The sequence below is a fragment of the Pogona vitticeps genome, chromosome 3, assembly GCF_051106095.1.
Source record: "Pogona vitticeps strain Pit_001003342236 chromosome 3, PviZW2.1, whole genome shotgun sequence".
NCBI classification, from domain to species: domain Eukaryota; kingdom Metazoa; phylum Chordata; class Lepidosauria; order Squamata; family Agamidae; genus Pogona; species Pogona vitticeps.
In genome coordinates this window covers 219,604,067-219,631,237 of record NC_135785.1, presented here as the reverse complement: position 1 = coordinate 219,631,237, position 27,171 = coordinate 219,604,067, and the positions used below count along the sequence as shown (strand labels likewise).

Below are 27,171 nucleotides of genomic sequence, written 5' to 3'. Positions count from 1 at the left end.
TGGCCATTTTGAAACCCGACAATCAGCTGTTTTGATCGTCATAAAGCAAAAATCGGTTCCTGAAGCAGGGAATCGATCAGCGCTAAGCGAAATTCCCCCATTTAGACCATCGTTTTGCAATCACAATTGTGATTGCAAAAACCTCATCGTAAAGCAATGTCCTCGTTAAGCGAGGCAATCGTTAAGCGGGACACCACTTATGTGTAAAGTAAGCCTACCTACCTGATGACATCATGGTGCAACAAAGGATGAGAACTTTGTAGCCTTGCATGTTCAGTATGTAATAGGTGAAATTCAATGCACTGTATATGAAAAGTGCTGTGAGCTACATTTAGAAATGTTCAGAGAGATAGTAGTGCTACTCTGTTTCAGCAAAAACAGCAACATTGTGGTGCCCTTAAGGCTTCTGTTTCTGCATGAGTTTTCATGGATTGTCTCCCTGTGTCTGAAGACTTGAACTGCAATCCATGAAAGCTCATGGTGCAATAAAAGTATCAGCTCTTAAAGGCTGAAACTTTTTGTTTCTGCTTTTAGCAACCCATTCTTAGGTACTTACTTGGTGGTCTCGCTACTTAGCAATCGGCTGCCATATCTGATCATCAACCTAGCCTGCCTCTGCTGTTTTACCTGTGAAAATGGAAAGTGACCTAATGCTGGGAGCCAGGATGAAAGTTTGTCTTTTTGTTTTGTTTTTGTTTTTTCAGACATTCAGAAAAGGGAAGTTGTGAGGGAGTCAGTGACTCTTGACTTTCGTCTTAAAAGTCACACAGCTCATCTTTTGGCACACAGTCACAGTTTAAGAAGTATGAGCAGCTCAGATTTGGTGGCTCAAAGGACGTGGCCAGATGAGGATTAGTATTTTTACATAGCTCTTCGAAGGACGGGGCATTTGTTTGGTATGTATTGAGCTCAGATTTCTGCTTACCGTAAATTGACTGTAAAGGACTTCCTTACTTTCTATGCTTCCCTTATTAGTACTCTCTATAGACCGAGAGATCGCTTGTAACTAGTTATAAGGGCCAATATGGGGAGTTAATCAATTAAATTGCTTTTCCCCTCATGAAAGTTTGATTCCTAAGCTTTCATCTTAAAAGAAGGCTGGTATGACAAGAAAGAACACAGGCTGATACTCTTTATGGAAAGACTGTATGCTGAAAGAGGAAATGTTTGTCTATTTTTCTTTTCTGTTTGCTGTAACTATTAAATTCATTGTAGTACTGTATATGGGAAGACTTTCAACATGGGTGGCCATATACAGCAGCCGCCCATGCTTGACCCAGCTATTTGCCAGTAAGCAGGAACCAACTGAAAGCCTCAAACAAAGGTGATTCTATAGTATACCTCATTGGTTTGTTCCAATTTGATCTTAAAACTTTAACATCCCCCCACCCCACTATTTTAATAGAAGCTTCTCCATTATTTTATTCTCAGGATACAGTAAACAGTTTTTCTTCACTTTCTTTCTGCATGTTTTGAATCTATTCACAAGTCACCTTTCTTTATCTTTTCTTTCAGATTCTTCCTCTTGTAGCTTTAATTTTATCCTTACAGTTACTTTTTATCCTTACAGTTACTTTTTATCCTTACAGTTGGGATTCTTTTCTGGTTTGTTGATAATCTCTGCTGGAGATAGGGTAATTGAAAACAGCTGTCCTCTTACAGGCCTACAACTTTCCTTACCACTGTTTTCAGTGTTTGGACCCAAACCTTCTGTTAACACAATTTGTGGCACACACAGCATAATTTCACTGACACTCTTTTTAAATCTGCTCTTGTCACCTAATTGATTGATTGATTGATTGATTGATTGGAAATGCAGCTGTCTAATACATTATCTTCCATTCTTTGCAAATCTGTTGTTGGTTTTTCCTTCCCTGTATGTTAATGCATTTACAGTTTCCTTTGCCAGGTTTTAAATTACAGACGTCATTCTTCTTCATGTGTTTGTTGAGATGATTTTGACTTTCCTCCTTTTTCCAAAACATTGGCTTCTATGGCTGCTTCATCTGTTATATGCATATGTAAAAATGGAATGTGTGTATCACAAGCATATGTGTTAAATACATACAGTATGTGCCAGAATTGGTTTTAGTTTTCTGTGTGTAAACATACTGTAGTGAATATGTATTTGCTGTGATATATATAAACTCATGCTAAGCTTTGTGTTACATGTGGATTTGATACGTGTGTTTTAATTTATCTGTTTAGTATTACCTTTCTATTAGCAATATCTGTTTATTAATTGAGCAACTTTGGGTCCCTTTACTGAAAGAAAGACGGCATGGAAGTGAAATAAATAAAAAAAAACAGTCAGCCAGTAAATTATTGCGCTTGAAGCCCACCTGTCTAATAATTGCTTCATGATTATTTATTTATTTTGCTGTTTCACTGTGTTTGATCAGGTAATCTAAAGAAACAATGTGCATACGGAAGGCAGAACTGATGTTCTCCAGACCTATTCTCAAGGGCTTTCTCTGTTTCATCCTCTTTGTATTCCAGTCTGGTAGCTCAGGTAAGCCCAATAACTTAGTGTATGTATGTTGTAACATAAGAGTATTCCTTGACTTTTCTGGCAATAGGAAGTGGAGTGTGAGAGTATATAATCCTGCAACCCTCTGTAGTGAACACAGTGTGCCTTCTTTACCTAGAGCTTAGAAAAGTTGCTTCACTGACCACAGCACCCAGGAAACATACTTAAGATATAATCCAGAAATGTAACTCTTCCAGACTCCGAAATTAATATGTACAGGACTGGATATGCATCGGATCTAGAGAGAGTGAAAGAGCTGGATAGCTCAGTAGTTTAGATATCTGCCTGTGGAGCCAGAGGTTGGGACTTTGATTCTCCAAGGAAGGCTTGCAACAACAAGCTTCACTTCAGTGGGAATTGGGATTGTCAGAGCATGATATCAGAGGGAAGAGTATTTCTCTTAGAGAATGCTATCATGCTAAACATTGTGCTTCAGATAAGTACAAAGGATTCCTCAAGAACATACCATAACATTAAGAGAGTTTCTTTAAATATCTCAAGGACTTAGTGGGCTTGTAAGAACCAAGATGCTGTATTAGGAAACTATGGCTAAATAAGGGGATGTGGTGGCGCTGCGGGCTAAACCACAGAAGCCTGTGCTGCAGGTCAGAAGACCAAGCAGTCGTAAGATCGAATCCACGCGATGGAGTGAGCTCCCGTCGCTTGTCCCAGCTCCCGGCAACCTAGCGGTTCGAAAGCATGCAAATGCAAGTAGATTAATAGGGACCACCTCGGTGGGAAGGTAACAGCGTTCCGTGTCTAAGTCGCAGTGGCCATGTGACCACGGAAGATTGTCTTCGGACAAAACGCTGGCTCTATGGCTTGGAAACGGGGATGAGCACCGCCCCCTAGAGTTGAACATGACTGGACAAAAATTGTCAAGGGGAACCTTTACCTTTTACCTAGCTAAATTAGTAAAGAATATTATTAAAAGTAAAACTGATACATAAGATAAAACCTTGATGAAAATTTATCAGCATGGTTTTTATAAAGGGAAATCCTGTCCTGTCATCTTGAGTTTTCTGAAAGTGTTAATAAATATGTGGATGAGGTAATCTGGTTGATGTTACATTCTTGAACTTGCAATGCATTTTAGCTAAAATAGTTTCCAAAGGCCCTGAATAGAATTTGCAGACCTAGGATTACGTCATAGGTCTTCTTATTTGTTAATGGATAAAATCAGAAGAATGTCAATATGAATGGAAGTGCTAACAATGGGGGAAACTTGCTGTTTAACTTGCTCATAAATAATCTGGAGTCAGGAGTGATGAGTGAACCAACTGTGCTTGCAGATGACACCAGATGGTTCACTCTGGAGCTCTCATTGTGGAAAACTCCACAACATTTATCTCCATATAGCTGTGTCCTGCCTGTACTTCTTTGTGATTGCTGAAGCAATAAGGTAGATTGTCTGTAGGTTGTAGTTTATGCCACAGGCCAGCAGCTTGTTGATTCAGATGTTTCTTTTTGAAATAATTAAAAAGAAACTGAGTTGCCAGTGTGGGGTTCTGAATAGAGTAACAGAGGAGGAGACCTGGGTTGAATTCCTTACTTGGCCATGAAAACTTACTGGGGTATGTGTCAATTCAAGATGGGAGTATTTGTATATGAATATCCCCACAGGGCTGGACTGAACAAGTCAGGACCATCCACTCATGTGTCTGCCAGCAGCCTTGCTTATGCTTCCAATCACTCCTGGAGCACCACTATCTTCCCACTCAACTAGCCACTCCAGGCAGAGGGAGGGAGGGGGAGTCTCCCTGCACAGCTGCCGAGTGGCCAGCTGAGTAGGAAGAGCTCCGGGAATGATTGGAAGGATGAGCGAGGCTGCCGTCACCACTGGATGCGTGAGTGGACAGTCCAGCCCCAGGGGCCAGACCCTCATTAAGTCCAGCTGCACTAGGATATTTGTATTCATATTCAAATATGAATACCCCCATCTCTAGTGACAATTATAATCACTGCTTAAAGATATCACACACATTGACCTTGTTAAAGTCAAAATACATCAGATGCAACTTGATGGCATGAAACAACAAAAGATTACTTTTGAAAAAAAAGTAATCTGTTGGTTGTTGAAGTTTATAACTATAAAACTTGGGTTTCAGATGTCCAAGTTATACACCTACAAAGTGCATTCCCACCCACCCCCAGGAAAGTGCCCTTTACCAGCTGTCTTGGGGGGAATTTTCACCAAACTTGGGGGGAATTGTAGAGGAAAGTCATGTGATTAAATCAGAGAACTGTTAGCTACTAATATGAAAAGAAGAGTAACTGGTGCTCTGGTTAATGAAAAGATCTGTAATATGAGAACCAATATGCTCCAGAAGATGGAATATTAGGGTGTGATCAGAAAGGCATTTATCCTGTTTGTTCTGCTTCAAAGATGGGCTACTTCACTCCTTTTTTCTAGTGATGAAATGACCATAATTGCTAAAACAAACTAGACCATCCCCAGAGTATTCCTATCTACACTTTCCTGTGTCTCTGTCAGGGGATTCTTTTTGGGGGTGGGTGGGTGTCTTACGATTGTTCTGTTTTGGTCCATTCCCAGCATGTGTAATCACGTGAAATGAACCAAAGAGGAGCTTGCAGCTTTAAATTCCCCTTCTGCTTTCTGTTTCCCAGTATTATTAAATGTCTTAAGAAGACATTTTAGCCACTTCAGGATACTGGGAAATTAAACATTTCCTCTGCTCCTCCTTTAGTAACAGGTAAATGTTTTGGTTTTTCCAAGCAATGGATCTATTTTGAAAAATAATTATTAATGCTTTCTTTCTTCTAAACTTTTACATAATATATTTTTTAAAGAAAGGAAAGAAAAATTTAAATCTTACTTCCTGAAAGTGTGATTACTGAAGTAGCTCAAATAAAACCATTATCTCACAGTCTTGAATACAGTTTAGTTTTAAATCATTTCTTCTTATGGAGGAAATAATAGCAAAAGATATATGTGCCTTGATTTCCTGACATCTTTTAAATATTTTATGCATATCGCTCTCATATCTTATCCTTTCCCAAAGCTTAGATTGCATACATGAATAAGATTACCCTATATTGTTATGCTAACAACAAGTACTTTATGCAGCTCACACCCCAAAATATTTTTAGTTACTCTTTCAAGCTGGTCTTGTAATCTTTGTGGCATACTTTAAAATAAGACACATGACATGAACAGTGTTTTGGAGAGGATTGTTTGTGATGACAGCAACTTCCCCATTCATAAAACAAAGAGGTGCATGACATTACGTTGTTTGTGGCATGGAGTTATGGCTGTAAGAGAAAATCAGTAAAAGCAAATAAACAAATATCCACTTTAAAATTAATGATAATGCCCCCCTTTTCTTATAGGGAAGCTGGGTCTGTTTTGATCTACAGTCCCACAGTAGAAAAAAGCTTCAGTTTTGCCTTCAACACCATTGCCTAGTGGGCGTTTTGAATAGCATTTCCTTTTTCATTGTTGTTTACCTATTTTCTTAGGTCTGTGGACTGCTCTGCTCCATAACCTTGACTCTTCTCCCATAACAATGATACCAAGGCCCCACCCTACTGCTAGGCCGTGCAGAGATGCCAGAAGCTTCTGGTGTCCCTCTTATAAGCCATGCTTTAGTAGTGAATCATGAATGGAAAGTGTTAATAGTAGAGTTTTGTATTTATTATTTGCTTACCCTGTGGTTTCTTTCTTTCTTCAGTACAAACTTGCCAGTCGAGTAGAAATAAGCAGTTTTTAATATAATTTTCAATTTGTGTGTGCATGCATGTGTATGCACACTTGCACTCATACCCACGTAAGCTCATCCACAATGACTGGTGATTTCTGCAGTCCTGTTTCATTTGCCAACAAGAAACTCTTTATTTCTCTAGGCACCCAGTGAGAAGAAATGTCTTGTTGGTGACCAGTATCTTCTCATTTCCTGCACAACAGTTGGCCCTCCCACCCACAATTCCTGCTGTGAAGCATATCACTTCAGCAGGCTGTTGATTTGCTCACTCACTGAAAGCTGCTGTCCCTATTTTTTGGTGTTATAGTTTCCAGAGTTTCCCATTTAGCATGTCCTGTGAGTTCTGTTGCACGGTCAGGAGTCTTGATCGGATTCACTTGTGTGTGATGTATTCATGGTGACAAGGTGTGACAGACAGACAGACAGACAGACAGCTGAGCAGTGAGCAGGTACAGAATCCAGGCTCCAGAGTTGTTGTTGTTGGACTCAGGTGGCTGCCCCCATCACTTTTTAGCATCTGTCATCTGAGGCAGCCACCTCAATCTGCCTAATGACTGGGCCAGCCCTGGAATGCAGGCAAGCCTCTGTTTCAGAAAAGGAAGATTGCAGCACTAGTTATTTCCATTCCAGCACAGGGATTATCCCAGGCTCTGATCTCTCCCCCTCCCCAGGGTTCCCCCAGTTTTCTCAAGAAACTCCTCAGCCAGTCATCTCAGTCCAAGATTCTTTAGAAAATATTGCTATTCCTATAGCACAGTATTACAAAATCCTTACCCCATGGTGTAATTGCCTCATATGATTGCATCATTCAATACACAGTTACCTCAATATTCCAATATTGAACCATATGGAAAAAAAATAATATCATGTTGCTTTTGCACTCTACATTTAAGTTTCACAGAAAATCCAACAGGGTGTAATTTTTAATTTTAGAAAAGAATGTTTCTCAACAATCAGGAAATTAATTAAAAGGGATAGCCAGAATTGCCGAATCTGTCCAGGATGTGGGGAGGTTGTTTTAAACTCTCAGTAACAGAAGATCAGAATATAGGACAACATTTAAAATGCCCTTGCTCAAGTGAGATAGATCAAATTAAACAGAAACCATACCAAAGCAAATTTAAGTTGGTAGTGAGGCAAGCAGAACAAGAATGTGGGAAATGCTGGGAGAAGGAGATAAAGAATGAAATTTTGATTAAAGAGAGCAAAATGAGGAAACAAGCTAGGAGGACATTCGGATACCAAATTATGAAAGTATTAATAAATGCAAGGTGAATCCACATGATTGTCGGGGAGAGAAGTGGGCCTGCATTAAGCCCAGAGTCTTAAACGACATGCAGGTATCTCTGAAATGCCAAGTTGCAATTTAATATTTTATTTATTTATTTATTTATTAGATTTATATATCACCCATCTAGAACATCTCTACACTAGGCGGTTTACATATAATATAAAAATAAACTAAGATAAAATCCAGATAATCCAAAATGGGAAAGGAAAAAAGAAAGGGGGGGAAGAGAAATAAGGAGAAGGAGAGAAGAGAAAAAGAAGAAAGGGGGAGATCAGAATGGGTAATGGCCGTAGGGAAGGCCTGCCTGTATAGCCGTGTCTTCAAGCTAGTCTTGAAGGCCCTCATCAAGGGAGCCAGGCAGATCTCAACAGGTAAGTTGTTCCAAAGGTGAGGGGCCACTGCCAAGAAGGCCCGATTTCTGGTTTTTTCCCACCGGGCCTCTCTTGGCATTAGGCCCCTCAGCCACCCAGCCTGACTGTAGTGGGTGATACAGGTAGAACTGGGCAGAAGAAGGCGCTCTGCCAGTTATCGAGATCCTGAACCCTTAAGGGCTTTATATGTAATGGTTAACATCTTCAAATAAATGCGGAAGTGGATAATTAGCCAGTGTAAGGAGGTCAAAGTGGGGAAAATATGATGAAATCTTTTCACTCCTGTTAATAGCCTGGCCGCCATGTTCTGGACTGTCTGAAGCTCCCGCATCAGTCTCAAAGGAAGCCCCACATACAGAGCGTTACAGTAGTCTGTTCTTGAGACTATGAGTATATGGACCAGCATGGTGAGCGCCCCCGTGTCTAGATAGGGATGCAGCTGGGCGATCCACTGAAGATGTAAGTGGGCAGACCAAACCATGGATGCTACCTGGGTCTCCATGGTAAGCACCAGGTCAAGATGGGCCCCCAGGCTGTGAACCGAATTCTTTGTGGTGAGAGTCACCCCCCAAAAAAGAGAGTGAATTCCCCAAACCACTGACATTGGGGCTCCCCACCCTCGGGACCTCTGTCTTGTCTGGGTTCAACCTTAGACCATTCGACTGCATCCTTTGCAGAATGGCCTCCAGCATCCACTACAGATGGAAAAAAGGAGATGTAGAGCTGGGTGTCATCTGCATATTGTTGACACAAAGCTCCACATCCCCGAATGACCCCCCTCCGGTCTCATATAGATGTTAAACAGCATTGGGGAGATGATCAAACCCTGCAGGACCCCACAACTGAGGGGCTGATACATTCTGTCCAAGCAGCACTCTCTGAGGATGGCCCTCCAAGAAGGACTGGAGCCAAGCGAGAGCAAGGCCACCAATCCCCAACTTGGAGAGCATCCACAGGAGGATATTGTGGTTGACGCTATCAAAGGTGGCTGAGATACCAATTAGAACGAGCAAGGATATTTTGCCCCTGTCTACCTCCCTAAGTAAGTAATCCAGCAGGGCAACCGTTTCCATGCTGTGGCGTGGAATATAATATGCATGTCACCAACTATTAGATGTTAATTTCTATTGTCTTGCCAAGTAGTACAGGTAATTTTGTGCTTTTCCAAACAGTGGATCTACGTATTTGGGAACACTATTATTGCTGGAGTTTTTTCCTAAATATTTATATAATAATTTTTTTAAAACAGAGGAAGAAGGAAAAATTGAAATCCTGCTTCCTGAAAGTGTGATTACTGCAGCATCTTAAATAAAACTATTCTCTCACAGTCTTGAATATAGTTTAGTTTTGAATCAGTTCCTCTTGTGGAGGAAATAGAAATAGCAAATGAGATGTGTGGCTTGATTTCCTGACATCTTTTAAATATTTTATGTATATCGCTCTCATATTTATATTTTACTCTTCCCCCAATCTTAGATTGCATGCATGAATAGGATTACCTTATATTGTTCCCTACTTACATCATTCCTTTGATGAATACTAGGCTGAAGGGGACTTTGAGAGAGAGGGGGGCTTGCCAATGTCATGGCCCACAAACATACATGTCCAGGTATCTTTATTAAGATAAGTTTCAGAATGAGGACCACAGACACAAGTCAGTGGTGTGGGTTTTATTTATTGATTATTTCTACGTTGGCTTGGGCATGTTGTGAGAATGGCTGATGGTTGGATTCCAAAAGATCTCCTGTATGGAGAATTAGTGCAGGGAAATCACCCCAGAGGGAGACCACAGCTGCGATACAAGGACATCTGCAAGCAGGATCTGAAAGCCTTAGGAATGGACTCAACCAATGGGAAAGCCTGATATCTGAGCGTTCAGCCTGGAGGCAGGCGTTGCATCACGGTCTCTCCCTATTTTAAGAGACCCTTGTCCAGCAGGCCAAGGCAAAGAGGAAGTCACAAAAGCAACAAAATCAGGGAGCTGGACAGGCGACAGATTGGATGTGTCTTCAGTGTGGAAGCGATTGTCACTCTCGAATTGGCCTTCTCAGCCACACTAGACGCTGTTCCAGTTCCTCCATACAGAGCACATTACCATAGTCTTTCGACACTGAAGGATGCCTAATGAATAAATTTCAGCTTCTATGTTGTCCCATTGTACACACACTCTCTGATGCTTCAAAACATGTTAAAACATATTATAATAAATTAAACCCAGTACCTTATAATAAATTCTGTAAAATAGAATAAAATCCTGTCTCTAGTTAAAATCTGTCTTAAAGAAATTAAACAGATTTGAGCAGATTTGAACATCCAAGTGATAAAGCACTAATAAAAGGTGACTTTAAATAATACTATTTTTACTCATTTCTTTAAAATAGTTTTAATTTTTAGATTTCTCCTCGGGTGTAAATTGGAATGCCTCTCCTAATCCTGCTAGACAAAGAGCTGCCAATCACTAAGCACACCACCCACCCACCCACCCACCACTTCACCTTAAACTGAAACATAAGATTCCTTTGGCTGAGGATGGAGCCACACAGGAATTTCCCCTAAACCAGCGACCTCAGTGGAATTCCCAACCAGTTTACGAAATGTTCTGCATTCTTTTTCCATCTACACTATACAAATGGGGATGAGGATGAAGCTAATACTTTTGGGTGTGATCATACCTGCTTTTTGCCTTGGAAGGAAAACTTTAACAGTATAGACAGACAATACCTACATTCTTGTGATGATGTAATCACAGACAAATAACAACACACACACACATTCATATTGAAAAACACTTATTTGTGCCATTTAGATCAGGGAACCTACAAAACTCTACCCACATTGGAAGAATATGGCCCATTTTGGTTTCTAGCATTTTTCCATGCTGCAAAAGCCATAACACAAGCAATCTGCTGTAGATCAACTCTGTGACACATGAACCTATGACATTGCAACTTCCTTTGGGCACCTGCTGTTAAGTAACTAGTCCTTTGTTTCCAAATCCCAGCAGCTGCTGTGAACAAGAGCCCTCTTGTTGGAAGGATGGGATTCTAGCTACCTCAAACAAATTGTAGGAAACTGGCACATCCAATAGAAACCAAAAGATAGAGGGAGAAACAGTCTCAGGATGTCTGGGGTAAATAACAATATGTTGTGTCTTTATTAAGTGGTGAAAAGCTTTAAAAAGTTTCTTGCTTAACGCGTTTCAGCAGGGCCTTCATCAGAAGCTTAAAATAAAACAAAATTTCAAAATTATAAATGTACTGTATACATATTCCTATAAAACATTATGTGACTTAAGACATTAACTCATTACAAAACTTATAAAAATTAAGCAAATAGGAGAATAAACATGTATATATGTATGGCTGAAGACCTATATTTTATACACTTTAAAAATTATAAAAAATGTTAAAGCCTTATAAATGACTTCAATAAGCGAAAGATAGCTCTGACTGAACCTGGCATCTTTAAGGAACATAATGTGTCTTCTACCAGTGATCTATATCCACAGTTGGCTAATTAAGCAGTGGGAGGGGCACTTGCCCCACAATTTCAGGGCAAAATGCTCAGTCATGTCACAGGCCACCTGTGCACACGTTTCCTCCAGACTTGAGAAAAGTGTCATTTTAGGCCTGAAATGTTCTCATCTTCTCACTCTGAAGAATTGGAATTAAAAATCTTCCATAAAGAGGCCTGTGACGTTCCAACCAGTGTTCCCAGTTTGTTTCCCCCAAACACAGGTTCACTCTCTGGATACGTTTACTCTTTCTTCCGCTACCACCAGTGGATCTCTCATCCACACTGCACCATATATGCATCTGACACGTGCTGCTAATTTAACTTGTTTATTTATCATTTGGTTTTTAAATCAGAGATGTTCTTTTATTATTATTTACAATCACTCATTAAACTTCTTATATTTGATTACATGTTTGCTTATTCAGGTGTTGTATTTACTTATTCACATTAACCAACTCATTAATATGCTCTGACTATCTATTTAGCTTTATTATTCCATTTATCTCATTCTCATTCTCTCTAACTCTCCAACTTTCCAATTCTCTCTTTAACTCTCTCCAGTTCTCCTCTCTAACTGCCTCCATCTGTCTAACTGTCTCCTTGACTCCGGCCCTCCTGTCTTCTCATAGGCTCCTGCACTTGAGTTTCAGCTATGATAGACAGGAGTGACATGGGCATTCCACCACAAGGCCAAAGTAATACAGTAATTGGAATACTAGTGCTCTGCACTCATTCAGTGCATTAATTCCTTTCTTAAAATGGTACCAGGTAGACTGAGGCAGTTGCCTCAGGTATCATTTGTTGAGTTACCATCCTGAAAGGGCTGCAAATAGTTACCTATTTACATTGCTATTGTTATATGTTTATTGTCAGCAAGAGGGAGAAGTACCTGTGGAATTTTTGGTCTTGGGTGATAAGCTATCCTGTTTACCCAGAAATAAGGCAAGGGTCTTGTATTAATTTCTGCTCCAAAAACACATTAGGGCTTATTTTCAGGGGATGGTTTTTTTTTTCATGTAGAACTATCTACATTTATTCAAATACAGTCATGTCATCATCTTCTGGTTGCTGCACCATGGTGGAGGGTGGGGTTTCACTTAACTGGGGCTTATTTTGTGGGGGTAGGGCTTATATTATGAGCATCCTGCAAAATCACACTAGGGCTTATTTTCAGGTTAGGTCTTATTTTCAGGAATGCAGGATAGTTTGTCTGGCTTTGTGTAGCGTACACTTTGATTTGTGTGAGCTGGTGAAATCTATTTTGCTGCTTTGTGTCAGGCAACAAAATATATTGGGCTGCTCTGAAAGATGTTATGAAGAAGTTTGTGTATTGAACTAATGGAGGGGTATGAAATACCACAAAATATTTTCACTCCCTAAAATGGCAAATCTGAGTAATGGATATTATCACTAGAAATACTGAACCTGGAACAGAAGGTTCATTCAAAGCCAAGCTACTTTCATCTCTAGGCTGGGCTTCCGCTTTCCTCTCTGGTGTTTTAAATATCAGAGCTTCACTGCTTTCAGGGGATTCCCTGACTGAAAATTAGACATCAGGCATGAAGAGCAATGAATGATGTATCATAGACTCCCCTGGGATGAGCACAAGACGCAGAGTCTAACTGTTTCACTTCCTCTCATCTAATAAAACTATAGTGTTGCCAGGCTAGCATCATCCCATCCTCTGAGATTTCAGGACCAGAAGCTTGAAATTTGAGGGCAGACCCTTAAAATGTTGAAGAAATGAGAAAAATGATGGTTCACAAGAGAGAGTGGAATTGCTTTACCAAGCTATATAGCACTGTTGGGACTTCTGAAAAATTCCCAAGCCCCTGGAATTCTTTTTCCCAAGGCACTGCATGACAACCGCCACAGCTTGTGCAACAAAAAGGGTAATTAGTGCTCTGTTCACTGTCTTGCTTCAAATGGCAGAATGAACGCCACTACATGTACCTGATGTCTTCCCAGTCTTCTCCCTTAGCTCTGCTTTTTTGGCATTTCAGTTCTGAACATGCACGATACAAGTTTGTATTTTGCTCAAGAGCAATGATGCCAGATGGGAATGAGTGAAGATGGTTAACCAGGCTGATGGTTAAACACCTCAATTGAGTTTTTGCTAGGAAACAGTTGATCCTTGCAGTAGCTTTGTTCTTTGCAGTGGAGAAATAAGAGAGGTAGCATGTTGATGGTCATTTTGGTATAGTGGTTAGAGCAGAGGTAAGAAACATGTGACCCACCAAACTTTTGGGGGATGCAATTCTCATTAGCCCTGGTTAGCATGGTCTGTGGGGAGGTAGAATAAGAATCCTACAACATCTGGAGGGCTGCACATGATCTATTAAAACAAGGACAAATTGATTTAAAAACAGTTTTTATCCAAGGGCGAAGACTTCTGCTAAATTCAGTTAAGATTTAATCTGGCTTTATTGTATTATGTTGTTATATTTTGTTGCCATTGTAATATGTTGGATTTTTGTAAGGATTTTATGAACAAAGAGCTACAAGTCTTTTAATATTTCCACATGGCAAGTGTGTCCGCTATTTAGGTTTTTCTGTTGTTTCTTCTGTATTATTTTTCAATTCTTACAACATACTGCTGACCATAATGAGTAACAGCAAAATGCAGCACTTCTGTAAAAATCATGTAACATATTAACAACAGCAAATACTGTGATGTAGCTTTTCTAACACTTGGTGTTCAGCTTCAACATATCCATGAAGACTCATAGTCGTTTAGTCGTTCAGTCGTGTCCAACTCTTCGTGACCCCCATGGACCAGAGGACGGCAGGCCCTCCTATCTTCCACTGCCTTCCGGATTTGTGTCAAATTCATATTGGTTGCTTCGAGGACACTGTCCAACCATCCCATCCACTGTTGTCCCCTTCTCCTCTTGCCTTCACACTTTCCTAACATCAAGGTCTTTTCCAAGGATTCTTCTCTTCTCATGAGATGGCCAAAGTATTGGAGCCTCAGCTTCAGGATCTGTCCTTCCAGTGAGCACTCGGGGTTGATTTCCTTTAGAATTGATAGGTTTGTTCTCCTTGCAGTCCAGGGACTCACAAGATCCTCCTCCAGCACCACAGTTAAAAAGCATCAATTCTTCTGCGGCCAGCTTTCTTTATGGTCCGGCTCTCACTTCCATACGTCACTACTGGAAAAACCATAGCTTTGACAATGCAGACTTTTGTTGGCAAGGTGATGTCTCTGCTTTTTAAGATGCTGTCAAGATTTGTCATCGCTTTCCTCCCAAGAAGCAGGCGTCTTTTAATTTTGGGGCTGCTGTCTCCATTAGCAGTGATCATGGAGCCCAAGAAAGTAAAATCTGTCACTGCCTCCATATCTTCCCCTTCTATTTGCCAGGAGGTGATGAGACCAGTGGCCATGATCTTAGTTTTTTTGATGTTGAGCTTCAGACCGTTTTTTGCACTCTCCTCTTTCACCCTCCTTACAAGGTTCCTTAATTCCTCCTCACTTTCTGCCATCAGAGTGGTATCATCTGCCTATCGGAGGTTGTTGATATTTCTTCCGGCAATCTTAATTCCAGCTTGGGATTCCTCCAGTCCAGCCTTTCGCATGATGTATTCTGCATATAAGTTAAATAAGCAGGGAGACAATATACGGCCTTGTCGTACTGCTTTCCCAATTTTGAACCTATCAGTGTTTCCATATCCAGTTCTAACTGTTGCTTCCTGTCCCACGTATAGGTTTCTCAGGAGATAGATAAGGTGGTCAGGCACTCCCATTTCTTTAAGGACTTGCCATAGTTTGCTGTGGTCCACACAGTCAAAGGCTTTTGCATAGTCAATGAAGCAGAAGTAGATTTTTTTTCTGGAACTCTCTGGCTTTCTCTATAATCCGGTGCATGTTAGCAATTTGGTCTCTAGTTCCTCTGCCCCTTCAGAATCCAGCTTGTACTTCTGGGAGTTCTCAGTCCACATACTGCTGAAGCCTACCTTGTAGGATTTTGGGCATAACCTTGCTAGCGTGTGAAATGAGTGCAATTGTACGGTAGTTGGAGCATTCTTTGGCACTGCCCTTCTTAGGGATTGGGATGTAAACTGATTTTTTCCAGTCCTCTGGCCACTGTTGAGTTTTCCAAACTTGCTGGCATATTGAATGTAGCACCTTAACAGCATCATCTTTTAAGATTTTAAATATTTCAACTGGAATGCCATCACCTCCACTGGCCTTGTTGTTAGCCAGGCTCTCTAAGGCCCACTTGACTTCACTCTCCAGAATGTCTGGCTCAAGGTCAGCAACCACATTATCTGGGTTGTCCGGGATATCCAAATCTTTCTGGTATAATTCCTCTGTGTATTCCATTAAGACTAGCAGAGGCCAAATAAGCTTTTGAGTTGGTATGCATTAACGAAAGCATGCTAAAACAAGACAACAAAAGTCTTGTAAAGTGTATTATAACTTGAGATATCAAAATAATTGAGTTTCTTAAAATACATTCTATTGTCTGAACAGGGTGGTGTCTTATCCCATAGTGGAAGAATGTGGTGCTTCCCCTCTGCTCAGATCACAGGCTACTGGGGGAGTCCGTAGAGCATGCCTTAGCATGCCCTTAGGTTGCCTGGGGCTGTGATGCAGCTTTTCTAACACTTGGTGTTTAGCTTCAACATATCCATTAGGACGAGCAGAGGCCAAATAAGCTTTTGAGTTGCTATGCATAAGATTATGTTGCATGTATATTGTAGCTCATGGACTGGGATTGCAAAATATGACATCAAGTGCCCCAACAAAAAATACACACATCTGAGTGCTCTGTAGATACAGCTGAAAGATCATCTGGGGTTACAATTTTGCCACAAGCTGTGGGATTTGTTCACATGACACATCATCATCTTTGAAGGCATTTCTGGAGAATTCACCCCAAAATATTTGTGCTTTGATTTTGCCGGGTGCATGTTTACGTAAGGCATAATGTGAACTTAAGTGTCATCTGGGGTTACAGTTTTGCCACAAGCTGTGGTATTTGTTCCCTAAGAGCTGTCCCACCCCCGCACCCCACATTCCTGCTGCCCTGGAAACCAGCAACTCTAAATTATTAGGAACCTTGTTACAGGTTGGGCATGACAAAACACTTAAGTTCACATTATGGTTTACATAAGTTTGGAGACTGGGGTGGATAGAGAGAGTGTTCATGGTTGATGGTGGATGAAGTGGCATGTTTCGTTAAGAGTTAAAGACACTGATTGTATCTTCATCCCCTGTAATAAACAACTTCTGTTTGGTTCTTTTTAAAATGACACATTGCCTAGATCTCTATGATTAATAATAAACAATGTTGATGTAATCAACTGGTGGCAGCGACACGACATGTAACTTGTGCCCTTTGCTTGGTGAAGCAACCAAGGGACAGGCGGGAACGTGACAGTCTGTGACAGTGTCAATTGCTAGAAGACAACCAATGAGGGGAAGGCTGTTCCCTCCCTACCCCACAATTGGCAACAACATCCATGATCTACAGGGGTTCTTAATGTCAATAAAGACTACTGAATCTAGATTAGACTAGAAGCTAAACAGAGAATTGGTACATTCACAGGCCACAACGCCTCCAAGATGTCATAAAGAAGCACACGGTTCTCTTGCTTGGAGGGAGTGCAACTGGAACAGGGAGCAATAGGTGCTCTTCCAAGGCTGCTTTTGTGGCTTTCAGGCCTCCCCAAAATGCTGTTTCTTTGACAAAAGGGGGAACCTGTTGCTTTGCCAAACCTCTGAGAGTGGCAATTCACCTTTTAAATGGGTCAAATGCCATTTCTGGTGTATTTAAAACAAATAAACACTCTTATTTTCAAAACCGCAAGTGGAATGGCAACAATTTGTCATTGATATTGCTGTATTTCTGTATTGCTCCTCACTCCCTGAAGGCCCAAGGGGGGGAAAGGGGGGGTCTGATCCTACCAAGGGTGCCTTGTCTCCTGAGTGAAACGGATCATGGAAGTTGGTGCATTGTGGTGTCTGACAGTGAGCAGCTTGTGTTCTCAAGTTTGTTCCCTCTGAACAAATCAGATAATTTGTTCTTGGTTTCCTTCTCTGCTCTGCTGTTGTTGTTGTTTAGTTGTTTAGTCATGTCCGACTTCATGACCCCATGGATCAGAGCATGCCAGGCCCTCCTGTCTTCCACTGCCTCCTGGAGTTGGGTTAAATTCATGTTGGTAGCTTCGATGACACTGTCCAACCATCTCATCCTCGATCGTCCCCTTCTCCTCTTGCCTTCACACTTTCCCAACATCAAGGTCTTTTCCAAGGAGTCTTCTCTTCTCATGAGATGGCCAAAGTACTGGAGCCTCAGCTTCAGGATCTGTCCTTCCAGTGAGCACTCGGGGTTGATCTCCTTCAAAATGGATAGGTTTGTTCCCTTTGCAGTCCAGGGGACGCTCAAGAGTCTCCTCCAGCACCACAATTCAAAACAATCAATTCTTTGGCGGTCAGCCTTCTTTATGGTCCAGCTCTCACTTCCATACATGATTTCGTTTAGAATGGATAGGCTTGTTCTCCTTGCTGTTCTGCTGCTTGAGAACAAATCTGAGATGGGAAAGTGCTTTCTGCCGGACGGCACAACAAATCAAGCTCTCTGGTCTTTTGAGCTACTTCTGCTGCAAGTGGGAGCACCAAGCACATTCCTCACATGTGGGAGTCATACAAAGGAACACGCTGGACTACTGCATTTCCTCTTCTTTTCTTTTTGAATTATGTAGAGAAGAGTCCAGATTTTTCATTCTATTTTGCTGTTTCTTTTGTTCTTAGTCTAATTTTAAGAAAAAGTAAGACAAATTCTGATCTCTGAATCAGAATAGCAAAACGCCAAAGACAAAAGTATTTTCAAATACTATCAAATTCTATTTAATTGTCATCTCATCCTTCTTGCAGTGGCATTTATTAATTAGCTATTTTGATGTTTCCTGTTTGCCATTGCTTGGTTTTTCTTTGATTTATTAGTTGATAGTTTGTTTCATTTGTTTATATATGATAAGTTTTTTTTCTTAGTATGTTTTATATTTATTTCATGTTTCTTTTATTTTGGATGTAAACCATCCAAAGTAGTGTCTAGCACTAACTGGCCAGTATACAAGTTAAATAAATAAATAAATTTAGTAATTTAGACTGGGTGAAACCAGACTAAGATTACAACCCTTTGAATATCTCCCTGAGAGTGAACTTGAGTGATCTCGATGAGACTTGTATCTCAAGGAAGGCAGGACTAAGACTATGCTGTAAACCACTGGTTCTTAACCTTGGGTTACTCAGGAGTCTTGGAGCATTTTCTACCAGCTGTGCTGACTGGGGTTTCTGGGAGTTGCGGTTCAAAAGCATCTGAGTAACAAAGGTTAAGAACCACTGCTGTAAACCACTTAAACTTTCCCACTAAAATCAGTGGGACTTACGTTAGCCCTGACTAACTTTTCATAGTGGTTTTAATAGGACCTAATCTAGATCCAGTCAGATGGGTATATAGTAATCAGAATTCACCAGGATACTCTCTTGCTTAATGTTATTTAAATTTTACAGCAAGTAATTGCAAAATTCTTGTTCAGCTTTTGGGCCGAAGTCCTTTTCCGTGGAGTTTATTCAGTGACAGAGCTTGGAAAAGCAACTTGTTTTATGTGCAACTCTTAAGAATTTGTCAGCCAACATAACCCCTGACTCTGCAATTCTAGGAGTCATCGTCCAGAAAGGTAACATTTCCCAATTTCCCACATCTATGTGGTGATTGGAAAATGAATCATGGGCACATCTGCTAACCAGTTAAAAAGTGTCCTTGAGCCAGTCCCTTTTCAGTTTTGCAATGTTTGTCCTGTTCGTATGATACAATTTATTTCAAATTGTTCAGTCCAAACAACTCAATAATAAGGGGGAGGAAAATAAGTAGATTTCTGTTTTTGATATCAAAGTCAGCTTAGAAGCTTTCTGCTTGGCTTTTACCTTTTCATATCTTCTTGTATCTTTTATTTAATTCTGTGTGAGACAGAGCAGGTGTTAGATGTGAAGTGTCAGCAGTATACTGATCACGTCTCTGTTCAGTCTGATTGCAGAACAGCTGGACATGACCTAAAGCAATGCTTGGACATAACGACGGGTTGGATGACGGTCAATAAGCTAAAACTAAATCCTGGTAAAGATGGAAACTGTAATCCTAATCAGGATTTTAGAGAAGAAAATGGGGGGTTCAAATCGACAGGAAAGAAGGGAGCACTTTAGTCCTAGGCCCTTCTTCGTCTACCTCCATGTGTGGAAAACAAGAATCTGAAGGGGATATTCTCTGCCTTTTTGGGGGGGGGGAGATTTGGAATCAGGAGATTTGGAGTTTCGTGTCACTTATATGTTGATGACACCCAACTTGATCTCTTCTCCCATCCCTCTGCAGTGGATGCTGCTCCATTCATTGAGAGCTGCCTGACCACTGTGCTGGGGTGAATGGGGGACAATAGACTGAGACTGAACCCGGGTAAGATGGAGGTAAGGATGAGGTGCACAGCTTGCATGTTTTACTGGAGCCAGCACTGTCAGTTGACACCAAGATAGCATCTGTGGTCTGTTCTGCTTATTTCCATCTCATGCAGATCACTCAGCTGTCCTCCTACTTTGACACCGGATCCCTCACTATGCTGATCCATGCACTGGTTGTCTCAGGAATAGACTACTATAATGCCCTCTATGTGGGGCTACTATGAGGCTGATACAGAAACCTCAGCCGGTCCAGAACATGGTGTCCAGACTATTGTATGGAGCTAAAAGATGCTTACGTATCTCCCCAATCCAGGCCACCTTACACTGGTTGGTTGACTGTCCATTTCCATCCCAGCTTCAAGCTAATGGTTTTAACCTAAAAAGCCCTAAATGGCTTGAGACTTTGACAGAGTGCCTACTCCCAACTGAGACTGCCCATTCTACCCACTCATCCCAGGCAGGGCAGCTAAGGGTGCTGATCCCAAGAGAGGCCTGGAGGGAGAAGACAAGAAATTGGGCCTTCTCAGCAGTCGCTCCCCAGTTATGGAATAAGCTGCCACCTGCTATTTGTCTGGCCCATCTGCTGGGGATTTTTTAAAAAAGCAACTTAAAACCTGGCTATTCAGGCAGGCTTTCCAAACTCTGCTATCCACAGAGCCTGCTGACATCATAGCTAATAACTGATAGCTGCTATTAAATGTTCAATGTTTAGATTTTCAGAATGGAATTTTTAATTTGTTTCATTTTGACTTTATGTTACTTTTATTTCATTGTTTTGTATTTTATGATTTGATTTTGTATATTATTCTATTATTTTTTTGCTGTGAAGAGAGAGAGAGAGAGAGATAGAGAGAGAGAGAGTTTCTAGTTGTGTGACCATAATCTCAGTACATAGCAAAGGCTGTGTTTTTCACACTGTTGATCATCATATAAGGAGAAGGAGTCAACGGAGCTGTGGGCTATTATAGTGCCCTGCATGTACAGTACGTTGATTTTAAATCTTTTTGTGAATAGCAGAATAGGGCTTCTGAAGGTAAATCATTCCTTGGTTCAGGAGCTGTCTTGTAGAGGTGGTTCCTGAATGGGGGTTCTGCTTCCCCTGAAGTACAACCATGTATTCACGAAGGCTTTCACGGCTCGGATCTAATGGTTGTTTTTCAGGCTCTTTGGCAGTTTTCTGAAGGTTGTTCTTCCTAACGTTTTGCCAGTCTCTGTGGCCGGCATCTTCAGAGGACAGCACTCTGTGCTCTGGTGTAGTATGCTTGGGAGTGGAGTATTTATGGCTGTGAGATAGGCTTTTGTACTTTTCTGGACATGGGTGATTAGTGTGTCTTGTTGTGGGTGTATTGTTGTGATAAGGAGCAGAGATTATCTGTCACTGTGATTGATGGGTGTCATTAGCTGGTCTTTTGTGTGTAGTGATCCCCGGTCCTTGTGGCTGGGTAGAGTTCGTTAACCTTTTGCACACTATTTTTGAGAGCTGGGAGCCAAGTTGTGCTGAGTTTCAAACTTTCTTCTTTTTTGTTGAAGTTCTGCTGATGCTTGTGGATTTCAATGGACAACACCAGCAATCACTACGTCAGACTGCACAGGGAAGCTATTGAAATCCACAAGCACCAGCAGAACTTCAACAAAAAGTACTGTAGTTTCTTTTAAATATCTCCTTTTAATTTATTATAATTATGTTCAATGTATTCGGGAATGCTTTCATGGCCAGTATCTAATGGTTGTTGTGGGTTTTTTGGGCTCTTTGACTGTGTTCTGAAGGTTGTTCTTCCTAACTTTTCACCAGTCTCTGTGGCCGGCATCTTCAGAGGACAGCTCTCTGTACTCATCACAGAGTGCTGTCCTCTGAAGATGCCGGCCACAGAGACTGGCAAAATTTTAGGAAGAACAACCTTCAGAACACGGCCAAAGAGCCCAAAAAACCCACAAGAACAATAATTATGTTCCTTTATTTTTATCTTTTACTAAATCTAAATATAAAATATTTTAAATATTTAACCAATTTACATATCTTAGGTTTTTTTAAAAAAATATGTAGCAGTTGATTCACAGCCCACAGCTCACTCATCAGAACTTATCTGGGCAGGACAATGATGCAAAGGTCATCCTTTGAAATACCAACAAACTCTCTCTTACAAAGGGGAAGTATCCACTGTGTTTCACTGCTGATACTCAAGAGTGTACCAGAATTACTTGTCTAATGACTGATGCCTCCCCCATACAGGCTAATTAGAGGGATCCAACTCAGTTTTCATTTTTGCTTTGCAATACACCTTCAACATGAAGTAATTTGAGTTGCCGAGTCTTTGTGGGTGGCATAATTCCCCTGGTCCATGGCTGTTTCATGCTGTAAGTCTATTCAAGTTGCAGTTTCATGGGTATTCAAAGATAGGCGTGACACATTGCAGCAAAAATTTCCAGTCTCTAAGTGCACACTTATGAGTGTTTTGCCTGGCCAGTTTTAGTTCTCTTTTTTCTGGACAGAGAAGAGGTTGCATGGTCAACCACAAAAGACCTTTCCTAAGTCACAGTATATATCTCTCTGACATAACTGCACCCACAGTCTTCCTGTATTGATTTCCTCTGTTGGTACGGTAATGCTGAAGTAAAGCCACCCCCACTGAATTCCATGGAATAATATGACCCTCTCAGAATGGGGGTGGGAGCTGTTCTGTAGAAATGGAACGAGACCAGGTAGGTTTCAGACATGACACCAGGTCAATTACAGGACTCAACTGGAAGATGCTTACACTTTCTCAGATGCATCAAAGCAGCCTCTGCCTTGTGTGTTGATAATCCCATTAGTCTTGTACAGGAGTCTATGGCCATGCTGGGGCATAAACAAGTAGACTGACCTTCCATTCCCTGGTATTTCAGGGGTAAAACCAAACACCGGGGAGTGGCTTCTGGTGATGTAATGGGGCAGATGTTGCTGGAGGTAACTCCAGATGTAACAGTTGCAAAATTACATGCATGCATGAAAGAATGAGACAAGGGGCAGTGAAAATTCATGCATTACCTCCTAAACAAATATTATGCATGGAATACACAAACATCATTATGTTGAACCACTTAGGAACGAGGAGAATATGACCCCCAGGTGTGTAGTTATTAAAAGTAACTACACACAATGATGCCAGACCCTCTACCTCCAGCACCACATGCTCTGAGGTTTGCCTCTTCTGAAAAGACACTGCAGGAAGCAGAGCCATCTCCTACCCAAAGAGAAAGGACTATCCTGCAAGTCAAAGATGGCACCTTTGGTGGCAGACCCTGGGGAGCAGGACGAGAATCCTGCAGGGGCAAATTTTTATTTGTTTATGGCAGCTGCAAAGAGGGGCAGGGAACTTTTGCAGCACATCTTAAAGAGGAGGAGATGATCCAGGGCCTAAACAGATAAACAGGCAATGGCTTCAATAGCAAAGGATGTGTGTTTATCCTCCCAGACTTTTGAAGCTTTGGAGGTTGCAAATTAACTTGTTTAATGCATATTATTTGCTGTTGATTTGGCAAACTTTGAAGACTAGTCTCTAGAGGGATTAGTGTGTTATCACCTCCAATCACCAAGTTGCCCAGATGTCTGTTTTGGCTCATATAGTTATTCTGCCTAAAACTTCATTCTGCCAGCTGAAAGGAAATAGAAGAGATGGTTACCAAGTGCAGCATTTGGAAAAGCCAAGGTTTCAGACTTCAGTTTCTAGAACCTCGCCCCCTCACCCCAATTAGTTCTGAGAAAGACAGATTTCCAGAAATTATCTTGGTGGTTCAGATGACCTTTGGTTGGCTTGGTTCAAAAATATTCCGTTATGAAAGAATATATGTGTTTCAGAGTAACATGCTAAAAAATACTTTAGGACCTGATTGTGTATGTTGTTTTCAAACAGAAATTTAGATTCCTAGTTTAAGAATCTTTTATGCACATTGGGGGTGACAGGTCTCAAAGTCAACCTAGGGAATTGTTCATTGCAATTCAGTGTATAAGTTGTTACAGGATCAGATTTAGTGAAGCAACATGTAACAAAAGAGCACAGCTGGGTTAATTGAGGCAGCTGTGGGACAACCAATTTGATTGGAGAATCCAAGAATAAAACTAGCCAAGCTTGCAGACACAAACTGTTTGGGTAGTTTGGGTAGTTGGGCTGTTGGATAGTTTGAGTGGTTGGTTGTTGTGTTGCTGGTGATCGTGTTGCTGAGAGCTGTATATTCTGCATCGCTGGATGAAGACTTGCCATATTGCAAGTAGAAGGTCCTGGAGGAAGACTATCTCTGTGGTGAGAGGAGAAGACTTCGTGGATGCTGGACTATTTATATTGGTAACAATCTTTGGTTACTGAAACTGTAATTTACCATTGCTAACTGAAGAACTACTGTGAATGACCAGGACTGTATAAAAGACCAAGAGAAGCTGTATTTACCCTGTATATATGGACTTTAATGTAAATAATACTTTCAACACTACAACAGTGTCTGTTTGGTTTCATCTCTGGGCAGTTCACTTCACCATTACGCCCCCTGGCGTAGTCTGGTAACGCAGCACCTCTGTCAGGGGGCCTGTTTGTATGTGTGTTTAATGCCGCCAGGTCAACTTATAGTGATCCTAACAGGGCTTTCAAGGAAAGTGAGATATTTAAGAAGTTATTTTACCAGTTCCACTCTCCCAGTGAGATTCCATGGACAAGTGCAGATTCAAATGCTGTTCTCCAGATCCCTAATCCATTATTCTATCCAATACACCACACTGGGGGCCAGTTTAGCTCATATATATTCTGTTGGCAATATCATATTGGCGAGAACACATAGCACCATGAACGGTATAGTAGGAGGATTTACAATCTAGGAAGTCTATCAACCAGACGGGAATTTCCTAGAAGCCCGTAGTGCCATCTACTTGCTGTAGTTGACCTCTATGTGATAGCCACCCTTGGTATAAACAACAGCTGAAAGTTACTAATTTATGTGCAATAAGTGTGTGGTATTCCACCTTGGTATAATCAGTTTCTGTATCATGCCATCTTTGGAGTGGTACATGTGTTATCAACTTGATACAAATATCAGTATGTGATAGCCAACGTTTGTACAATGGCATTAATGTTTTTTACCAGTATATGTTTTGGTAATTTTGAGTATCTATGGATAAGCACCACACACCGCTGTATATTTAATTACGGGTTTTAAATTGTTTTTTCAATAGTATGTGTTTTACTAGCATTTTATTAGCTGCTTGGTGGACAAATACTGCTGAACAAACTTGTTATATTTATAAAGTAAATCTCTCTTGGTAGTTATTTACTTCTTGCTTAGTTCAAGTTAAAGTTATTCACAAAGCTTCAAGTCTCTTTTAAGACATGTACATTGCTGCTGTTGTTAAATATTGCTGTCCTCCACTTCTGTCAAAGATTTTCACGATGACATCCACATGCATGTTTCACATTGGGACAGAGAAACGTTATCCCTCTACATGTTCTCAACCTACAGCTCTTATCAATTCCATCCTGTATGGTCAGTCCTAAGGAAATATGGAAGATATGGGTAAAAACACTTTGCAGACTAAAGGTTTCTGATTTCTGCAGTACATACGCAGCAACAGATGTATCCTGATTCTGTCAAGGTGTCACTTTTATTTATGCACTATATCAAATGATTTCATGTTAAATGTACATGGAGTAAGTATAGGTACAATAGAAACATTTTAAGGCACTTTTTAAAAAAGAATATAAGATTCCAACCTGAGAGAAGGAAACATGCATGTGAAGTAACTATGTAAAGTCCATACAAAAGTAGGTAAATCTGAGTATATCGTTATATTGAATTAGTAATATTGATGTGGCTTGTATCAATGGTTTTTCTTTTCAGAAATATGGATTTTTAGATCCTTTAGATTAGCCATTTTCATTGGAGAGCCTGGCACATTTGAAAGGGCCACAGATTCATCTGTTCGTGTTGCATCCTTGTTTGCAGTGGCATAGCACGGGGTGGCCAAAGGAGCAGTCACCGTGAGTGCAAAATTTTTAGGGGTGTGTGGGCTGCCCCACCCAAATGTGCTCTTGCAGCTGCTCCTTGTGCTTGTCTTCTTCCTCCTGGCAGTCCGAGTCCAAGCTGCCAGGAGCACCAGGCCCACCACCACTGCTACCAGCATGGACCTTGAGCAGCTCCATGATTACTTCATGGCTCCATCCTGGGGGGCTTCTCCTGTCCTGGGGGGCTTCTCCTGTCCTGGGGGGCTTCTCCTGCCCTGCCCTGCCCCCCCTCCTTTACCTGCTTGCCCCACCCTGCCCATGCATTGCATCACAGAGCTGGCACTTGACCCACACCCCACAAAACTTGCCTTGCTGGGGGGTGCTGGCCACCCACACTACACCACTGCTTGTTTGCACAAAGCCAAAGGGTTTTTGTGTTTGACAGGGGGCCCTGGAACCTGAGAATAGCTCCTAAAAGGCCCCGCCCCCCACCAAAAAAAGGTTGAGAACAGCTGCTTTAGGTTGTTATTCATTTTAAAGTCATTCATACTCGTTTACTCACAATAGAGATGGATTGAGAGAACCGATCTCCCCTCTCCTCCCAGTAAGAGTTTTGTAATCCAAGGAAGGCCAAGCTGATGTTTTGGGGCAGGGTGGGGTCTTTTGCAAAACTGTACTTCCTTTTTTAGCTTTTGCCCTCAGCATCTCAGAAAATAGAGGGCAATGTGTTTGCACCCCACTTTTCCTCCACTCTCTTGTTGATGGGATGCAGATGTACTTATTAACTCTCTTCCTCTCTCCTTGAGGATGGAAGCAGTGTGATAAAAGAAACATCATCCTTGCTTTTGACAAGGATTGACAATTGATACTGTGTGCCCATTTTTGGGACCTTACACAGGAAAGTCTGACTGATTGATCCCATAGCACTATTCCATGATAATGTTGTTGTTTAGTTGTTAAGTCGTATCCGACTCTTCGTAACCCCATGGACCAGAGCACGCCAGGCCCGCCTGTCTTCCATTGCCTCCCGGAGTTGGGTCAAATTCATGTTGGTAGCTTTGGTGACACTGTCCAACCATCTCGTCCACTGTCGTTCCCTTCTCCTCTTGCCTTCACTCTTTCCCAATATCAGGGTCATCCATTGTAATAGCCCCCATTAAACTTTGAGACCACACAGTAAGAGAAAATAAAAATCTAAAACACTGGAATAGAAGCAGGAGTGAAAGAAAGATATACACAAACACAAGCCCTACTTGTATCCCAGAGTATTTTATGGAAAAATATTCAGCACTGTGCTACCACTAAAAAGCTACAGCAATG

General features: G+C 41.2%; 1 protein-coding gene across 2 annotated transcripts in view; it reads left to right on the top strand.

Moving 5' to 3' along the window:
* Nucleotides 1-724: 724 nt before the first annotated feature.
* Nucleotides 725-27,171, top strand: part of CD80 (CD80 molecule) — a 34,571-nt gene continuing 8,124 nt past the window's right edge. Inside the window, exons 1-2 of one of the 2 annotated variants that reach the window (XM_078389814.1) lie at nt 725-896; nt 2,403-2,512. In XM_078389814.1, coding sequence (XP_078245940.1) covers nt 2,419-2,512 — 94 coding nt within the window. In that variant the 5' untranslated portion in view covers nt 725-896; nt 2,403-2,418. Of the gene's footprint in view, nt 897-1,239; nt 1,325-2,402; nt 2,513-27,171 lie in introns of those variants that run through there. The other variant, XM_078389815.1, reaches the window with a different exon arrangement.